General features: G+C 47.4%; 1 protein-coding gene across 1 annotated transcript in view; it reads left to right on the top strand.

Annotated features, from left to right (window-relative positions):
* BFSP1 (beaded filament structural protein 1) overlaps positions 1-12,468 on the top strand; it is a 41,295-nt gene extending 28,827 nt beyond the window's left edge. The window contains exons 6-8 of the mRNA XM_044385609.3: positions 4,308-4,528; positions 9,312-9,397; positions 11,354-12,468. Coding sequence (XP_044241544.2) covers positions 4,308-4,528; positions 9,312-9,397; positions 11,354-12,294 — 1,248 coding nt within the window. The 3' untranslated portion in view covers positions 12,295-12,468. The remainder of the gene's footprint in view (positions 1-4,307; positions 4,529-9,311; positions 9,398-11,353) is intronic.
* The last annotated feature ends 2,822 nt before the right edge of the window (positions 12,469-15,290 follow it).

The following is a 15,290-nucleotide window of genomic DNA, read 5'->3' as shown; positions in this document are numbered from 1 at the left end:
AAAAAAAAAAAAAAAAAAAATCATACTTGGGGTGCCTGGGTGGCTCAGTTGTTAACAGTCTGCCTTCGGCTCAGGTCATGATCCCAGCATTCTGGGATCGAGCCCCGCATTGGGCTCCCTGCTCCGCAGGAAGCCTGCTTCTCCCTCTCCCACTCCCCCTGCTTGTGTTCCCTCTCTCACTGCCTCTCTGTCAAATAAATAAATAACATCTTTTTTTTAAAAAAAAATCATGCCCTGGAAGGTTAGAAGTTTCTAGTTTCTAATTTCCCAGTTTGAGACAATGTGGTGCTATCTGACTTACTGTTTAAAAGTTTGCCAAGTGGATGTACTCGGGAAGGAAGATGTCTGTGTGGGGGTCACTCTGAGTCCCCAGGTCTTCAGTGAGAACATGCTGGTGATGCTTGCCTGTTGATACGTGGGAATGGGAGGGGGGCGGTTCCAAGGCCCAGAGAGTGAGTGTGTGTGTGTGTGCGCGCGCGCGCGCGTGTCCTGCTCTCCTGCAGCCGGGAGGTGGCAGACACAGGAGGGCGCATGGTTTCAGGAAGGGTCTAGACCCTGCACAGGTGGCTCTGAATCCTGTCTTGATTGGCAGGTCACTTTGCCCGCGTGTCTATAAAGCGGGAGTCGTAATCGCCCCGCCCCCAGGAGCTGGTCCCGAGCCTGAGGAGTTGCTGCAGGTGAGAACTTGCCCGCACAAACCATTATTCCCACCGGGATGGGGGACCCAGACCTGAAGGGGGCGGTGGACGCGCTTTACACATAATCTTTGCTTGTTTTCACTCTATTCTGGAACATGTCAAACATATATAAACACGAGAGAACAGTCTCATGGGCCCCCATATCCGCATCCCCCAACACATGGTCCCTCTTATATCGCCTGCACCCCCCCACCCCCCGGTAATTCTGAAGGAATCCCTGACACCGAATCATCTGATCCAGCCGTATTTGAACAGGTCTCTCTAAGAGAGGAGGGCTCCTTTCATAGAACGTGAATCCATGAGCCCACCTGTAATAATTAACAAGAACTCTTGAGTATCACCAAATCGGGGATCAGATCCCTGATTGTCTCGTCATTAACTGATGTGCTGTCTGTATACAGCAAATGTCGCCCGTTTCGGTACACGTGCCATCTGTTCAGCAAATGCATGCGGCGCTGTACCCACACCCACAATCAAGACATAGGATAGTGCTGTGGCCCGGAAATTCCCCGGAGTTGCGCATCGTGGCCAGCCCCTCCCCCACCTCCCCCCAACCCCTGACACCCACTGAATTGTTTCTGTCTGTCTGGTTTTGTCTTTTCCATATTGTCTTATAAATGGAATCAGCCAGTGGGGAGCCTTTCCCACAATTTCATTCTTTAGTGTGTGCTTGGATTGGGATTCAAATAAGGTCCACAGTTGTAATTGGCTTCTGTGTCTTTTAAGTCTCTTTGATCCATTCCGTGTCATCTCTTTTTTCCCCCTTGATATTTGTTTGTGGACTATGCATACTTTTTAAGTCTGGGCGCTGAGGGCACCAGCCCTTTCCTGTATCCAGGAGAGAAAGGTAACCTTTGATCAAAGGCACCTTCCCTACTGCCTCACTGACACTGGGATCTCTGGCCGGTGCTGTGGGGACCTCAGCGCGGCCAGCGTCCCCCAGGCTTGTTCTTAGGACTGCTCCATAGAAAAGCAGCGTCTCACTTCGGGATTCTTCCATTCCTGGATGGCTTCTTGTCTCTGAGATAGGAGCCTCAAAGGGGTCTTTCGAAGTCCTTATTTCTTGGAAGAGTTTCCTAGAGTATGTGAACACTGGAGGAGGTCAGAACATGTGGCTGCCCCAGGAATTAGTGGGAGGCCTTGGTATTTGACATGACAGGGCACTGTTTGAATTTAAAACACTCATTTTTTCAGGAGGACCAGAAACCCTATCAAACAAGCTTAAGCAGGAAACGGTGCTCTTTAATTTTATTTTGAAATAATTTTAGACTTCTCAAAAGCTGCAAAAATAGCACTTGGTTTTCTTGAACACTCTTCACCCAGCTTCCCCAAATGTTAGCACCTTAATTAATAACCACAGTGTAGTGATTGAAACCAGGAAATTAGCGATGATACCATCCTTGTAATAGACTTGACAACAATTTCACCAGTTACCCCATCGACATTTTTTTCTGTGGATCCTACTTGGATTTAGGTGTTGTGTCTCCTTAGTCTACCCCAGTGTGGGATAGCTCCTGCCTTTCTTTGTCTTTCATGACCTTGATGGCCAGCTGTTTTGTGGACTGTCCCTCCTTTTGGGCTCCAAGGTGTTTTTGCAGGATTAAGCTGAGGCTGTGCATTCCTGGCTGGAACCCACAGAAGTGAGTGTCCTTCTCGGTGCTTCTCATCAGGGAAGCGTCATGTGGGCGTGTCTTCCTGCCGGTGGTGTAACTGGGATCACTTGCTTAAGGTGATGTCTGCCAGGTTTCTCCACTGTAAAGATACTATCTCCCCCCACTCCCCTAAAAGGAGCAGGATATAAAAGGTAGCTTATGAAATTTGAGAGCAGGGTATGGGGCAGGAACCAGGAACTTGGATCTGAGGCAGCAGTGCACTCTCTGTCTCCCTTCTCTCCCACAAACTCTCTCATCTCTGTTTGTCTTTGCCCTTTGGCTTCATTTCTCTGCCTGTCTGAAGAATTGCTTTTCTTAACTTCTCCATGCACGTTATGAAAGATGGCCACTCCAAGATGGCGACCCCGAGTTTCTTTGAACCTGCCAGGAGCTTGCTGCTATTTCTGAGCTCCTTTTCCAAATTCCCTGGAGAGGAAGCATGTGATAGGCTAGTCTGTGTCTGGCCCAGCCCTGGTTCTGTAGCTCTGGTCAGGAGAGTGGGGTCATGCTGCAGCTGGGACCCCTCTGTAAGTGAGATGGCACAGACATCAGACAAGGGGGACGACATGGGCTGGCAGATGACTTCCCAAAGTGTGGAGTAAATGTACCCCTTCTTTCCCTCCTTCCTTCCTTTCTTCCCATCTCCCTTCCCTCCCTACCACCCTCCTTTCTTCCTTCCTTCTGTCCCTCCCTCCTTCCTTCCTTTTCTTTCTCCTCTCCTTCCTTTGTTCCTTCTTTTTTTCTTTCCTTCCTTCCTTCTTTCTTGATACGACAGACACATTCCCGAAAACCTTTGTAAGCTAGGTTTTCAAGTGTCCTCACTTAGAAAACGTCACTGTTCCACGGCCACACCTGTATATAAAGTGAGGAATCAGGAAAAATCATCCTCTAGATTGTCCAGTATGCACATTTGGCTGCATGCGTGAAATGCCTTGTAGCAGACATATGTGAAGCTGAACTCAGGTACCTGTCCAGCCCCCCGCGGCTCCCTGTGTGGTCCAGAGACCAGCGCCCTTAGCATCATGTGGGAAGTGGTTGGACTTGTAGACCTCTGGCCTCACCCAGACCTGCTGAGTCCGGATCTGCAGCTTCACAGCATCCTTGGGTGGTTCGCATTCAATTGCCGGATGTGCTGTTCTAGGTTGAAGTGGCTTTTGGTCTGTTTGTTTCATTTTGTTTTGAGGACAGATAATGCGTGGTGAATTCTTTTCTATTTGGGAAAATGAGATTGCACAAGAGTCATGACTACACAAATACTAAGCTTGTAAATAAGTACACACATGGCTCTTTGTGCAGTGTTAGAAGCCCTTGAAGTGAATGTAAGTCCACCTTATAGTCTATCGTATTTCTATTTTCCTACCATAATTTTGACTTGCCCTGCATTAGTATGTAACTAGGATAACCCTAAAGTCGTTTTATGTAAACACAAGTGTGCGCCCACACGTGAGCTGCCCAAGCATATAACTACTAATCAGAAACCAGGACAAAAGTAAAGCGTCATAGTGATTAAATAAGAACAAGGGACACCCCCCCCGACTTCATCACTTTAGTAAAAATAGCATCTTATCTGTTTAGTATGTGTGCTTCTTTTTGTTTAATTTTTGGCTGTCAGATTTATGCTAACTCGGAACATGAATAATACACTTTATTCGAATTGTACATTTTATCCCAGGGACAGCAGTTTTCTTTTCATTTTCTGCATTTGCCATCCTCAGACTGTCTTCGGGGACGGCTCCGTTAAGGGCGGATTTCCGAGGGGGCTGGGGCTAGCTAGCGTCCGGGTTCCTTTCTGGCTCCAGGATTCCAAAGTGATTCATCGCCGACAGTGACACTGGTGGAGAAACAAAGGAGCAAAGCCAAAACAAAACGGGGTACCTTCGCCCCGGTTCTCCCTTCCAAGCCTGCGTTTCAGGGAGAGGTGGGATGGCTCTCCTCACAGCTGTGTCTTTGCCCACAGACCGCGGCCCTGGAACAAGCTATTAAAGATGCCCACGAGTGTTACGACGACGAGATTCAGCTCTACAACGAACAGATTGAAACCCTGCGGAAGGAGATTGAGGAGGCCGAGAGGAGCCTGGAGAGGTCTTCCTACGACTGCCGGCAGCTGGTGGTCGCCCAGCAGACGCTAAAGAATGAGCTGGAGCGGTACCATCGGATCATTGAGAATGAAGGCAACAGGTGTGGTCACAGACGGGTCCCGCCCCGAGACTGCGCCCCTCTCCCCGTCCGGGCCACTTGCTTCTTTCACAGGGCCTCATGGAGGGCTTCCCGTGTGCCAGGCGCAGCTCCAGGTGGTGGGGACGGGGCAGGGGAGACAGCACACCCCTGTGACCTCGTGGAGCTGGAATCCTAGTTGGGGAGGCAGCTGATGGATGACTTTGGAACAGAGGACAAGCACCATGGGGTACCTGGTGACAGGAGAGAGGGCGTGGCCAGGGGGCAATGGTGGGAGTGTTTGCCATTTTAAGTAGACCTCACGGAGAAGGTCGCTTTTGGCTCCACAAGCCTCTGGGGACATCAGTGTGTTAGCCGGTAGGATGACCAGGAGTATGTAAGGAGATGCCGCAGGTGAGGTGTCTAGCACAGTGCCTGGCCCTCAACATGTGCTCAGAGGTATTGGTGGTGTTACTGCTGCTACTGTCACTGTTTTCATCACTTGGTTGGGCCAGGAGTGCAGCTGTTGGTGCACTGGGTGATCTTGCTCATAATGGAGCTGTGACTTGAGCTCCTTTAACTTCAGGATACCTGAGAATTTATCTCTATCCCTATCCGCACCTCTAATCCCTATCCCCTACCCCCTACCCCATCCCTATCTCTATTCCCTGTCCCCTACCTTTATCTCCTATCCCGAATTCCCTATCCCTATCCTCTCTCCCTGTCTCAATCTCTCTATGTCTGTATCATCTACACCCACAGTCTTCATCATCACTCTCCGTGACCCAGATGTACTGACACCTACACTTACATCTGCGTCTACGTCCACATCATTCACATGAACATGTACATCTACACTTAAAGCTGTGTTATCTCCATCATCTACCTCTATGTCATCTGCATCTGTGGCAACTTCCTCTACATCTACACCTACACCTATCCCTACATCTACATTATCTCCATCATCTCTGTCATCTACACCTACATCATCTACACCTACATCTACGTTATCTCCATCATCTCTGTCATCTACACCTACATCATCTACACCTACATCTACGTTATCTCAATCATCTCTGTCATCTACACCTACATCATCTACACCTACATCTACGTTATCTCCATCATCTCTGTCATCTACACCTACATCATCTACACCTACATCTACGTTATCTCCATCATCTCTGTCATCTACACCTACATCATCTACACCTACATCTACGTTATCTCCATCATCTCTGTCATCTACACCTACATCATCTATCCCTACATCTACGTTATCTCCATCATCTCTGTCATCTACACCTACATCATCTACACCTACATCTACGTTATCTCCATCATCTCTGTCATCTACACCTACATCATCTATCCCTACATCTACGTTATCTCCATCATCTCTGTCATCTACACCTGCATCATCTACACCTACATCTACGTTATCTCCATCATCTCTGTCATCTACACCTGCATCATCTACACCTACATCTACGTTCTCTCCATCATCTGTCATCTACACCTACATCATCTACACCTACATCTACGTTATCTCCATCATCTCTGTCATCTACACCTACATCATCTACACCTACATCTACGTTATCTCCATCATCTCTGTCATCTACACCTACATCATCTACACCTACATCTACATTATCTCCATCATCTCTCTCATCTACACCTACATCATCTATCCCTACATCTACGTTATCTCCATCATCTCTGTCATCTACACCTACATCATCTATCCCTACATCTACGTTATCTCCATCATCTCTGTCATCTACACCTACATCATCTACACCTACATCTACGTTATCTCCATCATCTCTGTCATCTACACCTACATCATCTGTCCCTACATCTACGTTATCTCCATCATCTCTGTCATCTACACCTATCCCTACATCTACGTTATCTCCATCATCTCTGTCATCTACACCTACATCATCTACACCTACATCTACATTATCTCCATCATCTCTCTCATCTACACCTACATCATCTATCCCTACATCTACGTTATCTCCATCATCTCTGTCATCTACACCTACATCATCTATCCCTACATCTACGTTATCTCCATCATCTCTGTCATCTACACCTACATCATCTACACCTACATCTACGTTATCTCCATCATCTCTGTCATCTACACCTACATCATCTGTCCCTACATCTACGTTATCTCCATCATCTCTGTCATCTACACCTATCCCTACATCTACGTTATCTCCATCATCCCTGTCATCTACACCTACATCATCTACCCTACATCTACGTTATCTCCATCATCTCTGTCATCTACACCTACATCATCTATCCCTACATCTACGTTATCTCCATCATCTCTGTCATCTACACCTACATCATCTACACCTACATCTACATTGTCTCCATCATCTCTGTCATCTACACCTACATCATCTATCCCTACATCTACGTTATCTCCATCATCTCTGTCATCTACACCTACATCATCTACACCTACATCTACATTATCTCCATCATCTCTGTCATCTACACCTACATCATCTACCCTACATCTACGTTCTCTCCATCATCTCTGTCATCTACACCTACATCATCTACACCTACATCTACGTTATCTCCATCATCTCTGTCATCTACACCTACATCATCTACTTCTATACCATGCACACTTACATCTTCGCCATCTACATCTTCGTCACCTATACGTTTACCTACCCCTATTTCTCATCTACACCTGCGTCATCTAGATCTAGGTCATCTCAAGTATTGCACACTTACGCCTGCACCGACATCATCTTCCTGCACACCTGTGTCAGGTACATGTGCATCTCTATCTCTGTCTGCATCTGTATTATGTAGATCTACACCTCTGTCATCTGTATCTGTGTCTGTGTCCACGCTCACATCTGTAGATATCATTCGGAGAGCAATCCAGGGGCTCCGAGAAGTTACCTCAAAGAAGGACTCTCACTCTTTATTACGTTGTGATTCTTTGATTCAGTCTTGCTGATTTGGGGGTTTAGATTGAATTAAAAGAGAAGCACCCAGTATTACTCCACCAGGAGCGCTTCTTTCCTTCTCTCTGGATGCTCTGTCTTGGCTGCGAGTGCTCAAATGTTTAGCAGAGGAAGCAAGATTTTCTTTTTCTTTCTCTAGTTATGGTCAGTGGATTGTTGCACAATCCTAAATTGTATTTATGTCACAGTGAATGCTTTATGGACACATGAAAATAAATCTTGAACTGGCACTTCAGTGACTGTGTGAAAATTTTTGTTTTGGAGGCAAGGCTTCACAAAAAGGTCATCAGAGAGCCCTTTTGTTAGTTTGCTCATGAGTTCTAATTTCAAGTTGATAGAAATGTTACAAGTGTAGAACATGGAATCCCTGAACACTGTTTTCTCAGACTCGCCACTTGTTTACATTTTTAAAAAAATTTTTTATTATGTTATGTTAGTCACCATACAGTACATCCTTAGTTTTTGATGTAGTGTTCCATGATTCATTGTTTGCGTATAACACCCAGTGCTCCATGCAATACATGCCCGCCTTACTACCCATCACCGGCCTATCCCAGTCCGCCACCCCCTCCCCTCTGAAGCCCTCAGTTTGTTTCCCAGAGCCCACAGTCTCTCGTGGTTCATTCCCCCTTCTGTTTACCCCCCTTCATTCTTCCCTTCCTTCTCTTACTGATCTCCCTGCTATTTCTTATGTTCCATAAATGAGTGAAACCATATGAAAATTGTCTTTCTCTGCTTGACTTATTTCACTTAGCATTATCTCCTCCAGTCCTGTCCATGTTGCTGCAAATGTTGAGAAATCGTTCTTTCTGATGGCTGAGTAATATTCCATTGTACATATGGACCACATCTTCTCAATCCATTCGTCTGTTGAAGGGCATCTCAGCTCCTTCCACGATTTAGCTATTGTGGACAATGCTGCTGTAAACATTGGGGTGCATATGACCCTTCTCTTCACTATGTCTGTATCTCTGGGGTAAATACCCAGTAGTGCAATGGCTGGGTCATAGGGTAGCTCAATTTTTAACTTTTTAAGGGACCTCCACACTGTTTTCCAAAGTGCCTGTACCAACTTGCACCCACCAACAGTGTAAGAGGGATCCCCTTTCTCCACATCCTCTCCAACATTTGTTATTTCCTGCCTTGTCAATTTTTGCCATTCTAACTGGTGTAAGGTGGTATCTCAGTGTGGTTTTGATTTGAATTTCCCTGATGGCTAATGATTTTGAACATTTTTTCATGTGTCTGTTAGCCATTTATATGTCTTCATTGGAAAAGTGTCTGTTCATATCTTCTGCCCATTTTTTGATTTGATTATTTGTTTCCCATGTATTGAGTTTGAGAAGTTCTTTATAGATCTTGGCACTTGTTTACATTTTATCTCCATTGCTTTATCAGTTTTTTTTCTATTTCTATAATGCATATTATTTTTTTAAAAAAAGAGTTGAAGATATCATATCCTGGTGGCCCTAAATACTTCACCCTGGGCTGGCTATTCCTTTATTAAAAACAAAAACAAAAACTCTGTTCAACAGAGAAATGGCATCTTTAAATTATAAGAAATCCCCATTTTACAACTCTCCTATATGTGTGTTTCATAGTTGATGACCTGAGCTCAAAGAAATCCTTCCCATCCTCGTCTAGTGTATAAATACATATGTGGTTCCCGAATAGTCTGATACAGAGAAAGGTTTCCTCATTTTTGTTCACATTAGAGAGTCACTCTTACCCCCGACTGTCTCTTTGGTTCGATGAATTAAAGATGGTGACCATCCCCTTTTTGGTTCTTTCTCCAGGCTGAGCTCGGCCTTCATTGAAACTCCCGTCACCCTGTTCACCCCAAGCCATGGAACCTCTCTCAGCTCTTGGCTTGGTGGGAAAGGTAATGCTCCCCAATCCTGGCTTCTGCTATTTTCCATCATAGAAAAGCAGGGGGAAAAAAATCAAATGGCTTTCGTCCTGAACTTAGCGTTCATGCTTCCTTCTGGTCCATCTAGAAATTAAATGTTTTGTGTGAGGTCCTCTCTCCCTCTCGGATACACTCCCTCAGGTGCTGAGTGACTGAGCCAGAAAGTTTACAAGGAGAAAAATCAGATGGGGGCCTACACCACCTTGGGAATGGCATCCTCAGACCTGAAGCATTTCGCTGGGGAGAAAATATAATTCAGTGTGCACGTCAGTAAACGAAATGAGCTCTGCTGTGCAAAAGTGCTTAATCAGTATCTGGGGCACAGTAGACGCTCAGCTACCACGCGTTTCTCTTCCGTTCACCGCTGAGCGGAACTGGCTCGGCTGGCAAGCACGGCTTCCGTCGTTAACATTTGGTCCTCTGGGGTTGGTGTCACGCGCGTGGGAGATGTTACCTCACGGCGAAATCTCCCCAGCGCTGAACAAACACGGTGTTTTGGGAGAAGAGAAGATCGTGCTGTCGATTGCTCATACCTATAGTGCCTTCAAATCCAGGTCCCTCAGAAAGCTCAGAGGGGTTCGTAGAAATGGGGTTTCAGAGTTAGAACGTGGAGGAGAGGGCAGCCGTCCCGGGGCTGGCTCTAGAAGCACTCAGCCACACCCAGGGCCCCGTACCCGCACTTGGCTTAGTGCTCTACTGTCCCGGTCTTGAAATCCTTAATGATTTTGAACAGGGGCCCCCCGTTTTCCTCTTGCGCTGGGCCCTGAAAGTCCATAGCAGCTCCTGCAGGCACCCCCTGCCCGCATACCTGCCCCCAGCAGGCTTCCTTGACGTGTCCCTTCCTCACTGTGGCTTCACGGCTCATTTCTGACATTCCCCGTTCACTCAGCGCTCTGAGTCACCCCACGCTAGATGCCTTTGCTTTGTCCGTCGGTCCTCTAGTTCATGGACAGAGGGCATGCAGAAGCCCTTTGAGATGAAAAAGTTAAAAAAGAAATCAGCATGCAGATTAGGTTGAAAAGCCTCATGGACGAGGAGAGGTGAGATTGTGTAAGTTTTCTTGAACTTTCCATTTTTCCTTTTGGCTGGTCTGAAGAAATGAAGATGTTGAGAACAGGGGATTCCTATTCTTTCTTTTTTTCTTTCAAGATTTTATTTATTTATTTTAGAGAGAGAAAGGGGCGGGGAGGGGGCAGAGGGAGAGAGAATCCTCACAGACTCTGGCTGAGCATGGAGCCTGATGTGGGGCTCGATCCCAGGACCCTGAGATCATGACCTGAGCCAAAGCAAATAGCCAGTCACTTAAGCAACAGAGCCACCCAGGCAGCCCAAGATTCCTGTTATTTCTGAATTTAATAATTGCCTCCTCTTCTTGCTCAGGAGGAAGGGGATGCCGCCTGAGGGGTGTTTGTATTTATTTAGCTTGAGATGAGTGTGGAGCAAGGGAGACCAGTTTGATTCCCGCGCCCAAAGCCATCCAGAACACGTTAGAGATCCAGGCAGCTCTGCAGTCTCTCCTTTGGAAAAGTGCAAGGCGAAGACGACTCTGTAGAATGAGCTCCACTGACTAGTATTGGTCATGAGCTCCACAGGGGCTGCGGTGGGGACACCGAGTGTCAGGAAGTTGTACCCAGTGTGATGGGCACTGTGAGTGTCAGAACAGGCGGCACCTTCCCTCCCCCTCTGCAAGCCCAGAGGGGTCAAGCGACCTTTCCAAAGTCATACAGCTGGTTGCAGAGGTGGGACCTTGATGTGGGTCATGGATGCTGTGAGTCAGACCCAGGCATCTTGCCCTGTGTATGGTAAACTCTACCCCAGTGCTAGCCACTGGTCTCCAAGACAGCCTATTTTTCAACGAATACGTTTTCTTCTTCTTTCATTGACGAACTTGACTTATGCTCCCTCCTGCCTCCCCCTCCTTTTTTTTAGATCTCACTAGAGCTGTGCAGGATATAACAACAGCAAAACCAAGACAAAAAGGTCTCCCCAAGAACATTCCAAGGAAAAAGGAGATTATAGCTAAAGACAAAGCTGACGAAAGTCTGGAAGACATACCCCTGCAGGGTCCAGAAGACACAAAGCTGGTTCAGGTGGTTCCTGAAGAAGAAGGTGAATCCCAGCTTGAATCACGAGGTCATGAAGCAAGTCCCCCAACCCCAGAAGGGGTTCCGGAGGATGTGCCAGATGGAGGGCAGATAAGCAAAGCCTTTGGGAAACTATTCAAGAAGGTCAAGGAGAAAGTGAAAAGCCCCAAAGAACCTGAGCCCCCCGCTGACCTCTACACCAAAGGGCGGTACGTGCTAGTCTCTGGGGATGCCAGTTATGTGGACCCTGGGTTCTGTTCGTCCTCCATCCCAGCCAAAGGTGGAGTGGTCATTTCCATTGAGGACGGCTCTCTGCGTCGTGACGGCCCTGCGGAGCCCTCTCCTGAGCAGCCCGGGCCACTGCTGGAGAACGGACAGGGGGATCTTCCGGGGAAAGAAGGTGGACAGCCACCCGACCAGCACACTGCTGACAAGGAGGATGAGATTAGTGCTGAAGGACTGAAAGGGCCTGGGGAGAAACAGGAGGACCAGAAGGAGGATGAGGTGTCCAGGAAGCCCTGTCCCGTGGTCACCCCTGGTCCGGAGGGACCATCTCCACCCCCGTCTCAAAGGCCTGGGGTCGGTCAGGGTGGATCTGAGGGGCATGGGGCTAGGAGCAGCAGCCCGCGGGAGAGAAGTGCCCCCAGGACTTTGGCATATGAGAAGGTGGAGGTGATGGAGTCCATCGAGAAGTTTTCAACGGAGAGCATTCAGACGTATGAAGAAACAGCTGTCATTGTGGAGACCATGATTGAGAAGACAAAGGCAAACAAGAAGAAATCGTGAGAGAAGAGCTCTTAAAATGCCTGGGCTCCATGGGAGACAGTGTCTTTGGGGCCACTGTAGGGGAAGTGCTTTGATATTTTAGAACACAGGATAAGAGTGAGGGTTCCTTGTTTGGATTAGACCATAGTTGGCCCGTCCGACATTGCCAATGAAGCCTTAATTAAAAAGTTTTCTTTGCTCGCACACCCTTTGTCTAATTAACAGGGGCCTCGGGAGTGTAGGTGGGTCAGCCATGCTCAGCACAGGGATGTGTCATGTTCAAGGGCCATCAAACCCAGCTCCTTTAAGGGAAGAGGCAGGCTTTTCCTCATGGGTCGTTGAGAGACACATTAGAGGGTCAGGGAGTATCCGGCCTTCACACATGTTGATGCATTCGTGGCTTTTTGTTGCATTTTAAGTACAAACACATGCTCACGTGCACGAGGGTTCTGTTGGAGGTACCTGATGAAAGGTGTCTGTCCAGGTTCAGGTTCCCCGAGAAGCTGATCCTGAAGCAAGGATTGGAGCATAGTTTCTTTGGGGTGTGATCCCAGGAAGAGCCAGGAGGAGAATGCCAGAGGGAGACGGGGACAGCAAGGCAGCCAGTAAGACGCGTGTGCTACCAGATCAGCTCGTGCTAGGGGCACACGGAGCTCCGTCACCCCGAGGGATCCTGGAAGCGGAGTAGAACACATGCCTCAGAGTTGATGAGGGAGCTGGGCTCTCCATCCACCTACTTCTGTCCGCCAGTGGGCACGGCTTCTCCCGGGGCGCTCGCTTCGGGGGCCGAGAACACCCACACGTGCAGAAGTACGGGTGCGGGTGTTTGGACCCCAGGCATGGAAATACTTGGCAATGGTAAAGGCTTGCAAGGAGCAAAGTGGGACCCCAGTGCCAGCTGCCCCAGCCTGTGTACCCAGTGTCCTTGTGTCTGAGTTACTGAAAATGTTCTCACTCAGAAGTTGCGATCCTAGGTCAGGTTTCAAAAAGCAGAATCATATGTCATCGCGTAGTTCCTTGTGGAGGAGTTACTGAGTTGATTAGTCCAACCAGCATTTATGAAGCATATACTGTGTGCCAGACAGCATGCCGTGCCGATGAGGGGAGATTTCTCAGGTTTTTCAATGATCTCAATGACCGTAATGTAGTATACCATAATACACATGTGTTTGCACGCTCTCTTGCACACACATGCACGCAGACACGCATGTGAGCACTCAGGTACTTAACTGTGTCACATGCTAGGAAACAAATTACTTTAAACTACAAATTTTTTTATAAAGATTTTATTTATTTATTTGAGAGCGAGAGAGAGCACAAGCTGGGGGAGGGGCAGAGGGAGAGGAAGGAGCAGTCTCCTTGCTGAGCAAGGAGCGATGCAAGATGGGGTGCGGGGCTCCATCCCAAGACCCTGGGATCATGACCTGAGCTGAAGGCAGACATCTAACCAATTGAGCCACCCAGGCGCCCTCAAACTACAATCTTTACAAAAACTTCTATGTTCCCTCTAGGCATCTGTTTTTCTACTAACAGTGCCCCCCCCCCACCTTTTTTTTTTCACTTATACCAGTTGAGAAATTGCTCCTTCCCTGTGTGGATGCTCGTAAGGGCACTGCATAAATGTGCTTAAATGGATTATTGCATCTGCCTAAACAAAAGCATCTGGCAAGACAGTGACACGTTATTCGAGAAAATTGATGGAGTCGTAAATTACATGCTATTATTTCTTTGTTATGAATAATAGAAAGAATACTAAAGAGTCACCTTTCCTATCTATTTGGAGCATTAAAAAACGTTGTTTTGAATTCCTTTGAGGTTTTAACTTCAAGAAAGAAAAATGCTTTTGTTGTTCTTTCCAAAAGATGAATGGAGGACCCACTCCACTGCACATTTTTGAAATATTTATAATTTAAAAGCATAAGAGAGAATGATGGAAACCATTAGCCAGAGCCCAGAATGTACTAGGAATTTGGAATCAGGGTGCATATTATATTCAACATCACAACCACTGAAGACTTTATCTCTTCCCCATTAAGTCTTTTTATTGTGTGGACTGTATGTTCAGTTCATATTTTAAAAGGCAAGGGCATCTTTTTGCAAAGAAAGCTTATTTTTATATTATATTTAGTCCATCATCAAAAATGCATTGGGGGCCTGTTCTGTGCCACGCATGGTTCTGAGCACTGGGGAGACAGTAGAGAAAATCAGATGTGGTTCTGCTCTCACAGACAGGACATTCTGCCATGGGGAGGAAGGAAATGCACAAGCAGGCAGATAACTAAGAACATCGGGGAGATGATACTAGGAAGGGAACCAACAGGGCGATGTGTAAGAATGACGAGGGGTCTACTTTGGATTGGATGGTCAAGCAAAGACCCCATAAATGAGGTGACATGTGATCTGAATGGCAAGGTGGGCCAGTCATGTGCAGGGATGCGGGAAGAGCATTTCAGGGAGAGGAACTCCAAGTGCAAAGGCCCTGGGGCAGGAATGGACTTAACCTGTTCAAGGAGGAGAAATAAAAGGGACTGTAGAGGGACAATGGAGGAGGTGAGGTCCAAGAGGGAGGCAGGCACCAAGAAAACACCATTTCCTGGCAGCCTCGCCTCAACTGCAAGCCAGGCTCACCATGTGAAATGTGGGGCTGTCTGCAATAGGCACTTTGGGGTCTAACTGGGCTAGTTGTCTCCAGTCCCCTAGAACCCTGCTTGCTCTTTTCTTACCTGCTTCTCTCCACTTACCCTGCTTGGTTCTGTTTTCCCCAGGGAGCTGCAGTATGGGTTCACGTTCTAGCTTACCCCTCTCCCTGAGATCTCTGGAAACAAAACCTTCACTTTTATACACAGCATTCCTTGTCAGTAAACATGGGGACTCAGAGCAGGCCTCCCTGTAGCCTCAATGACAAGAGGACACCAGAGCTTCGACAAGCCCCAAGGTACCTAAATGCCAGCACTGCAGGTGGCTGGTCCTAACCGTGAGTCTGGTCCCAGCCTCCTCTTCTCTGACTCAGCCTCAAG

Source organism: Ursus arctos, unplaced genomic scaffold (assembly GCF_023065955.2).
Source record: "Ursus arctos isolate Adak ecotype North America unplaced genomic scaffold, UrsArc2.0 scaffold_16, whole genome shotgun sequence".
Lineage (NCBI taxonomy): Eukaryota > Metazoa > Chordata > Mammalia > Carnivora > Ursidae > Ursus > Ursus arctos.
This window is presented reverse-complemented; position numbering and strand designations above follow the sequence as displayed.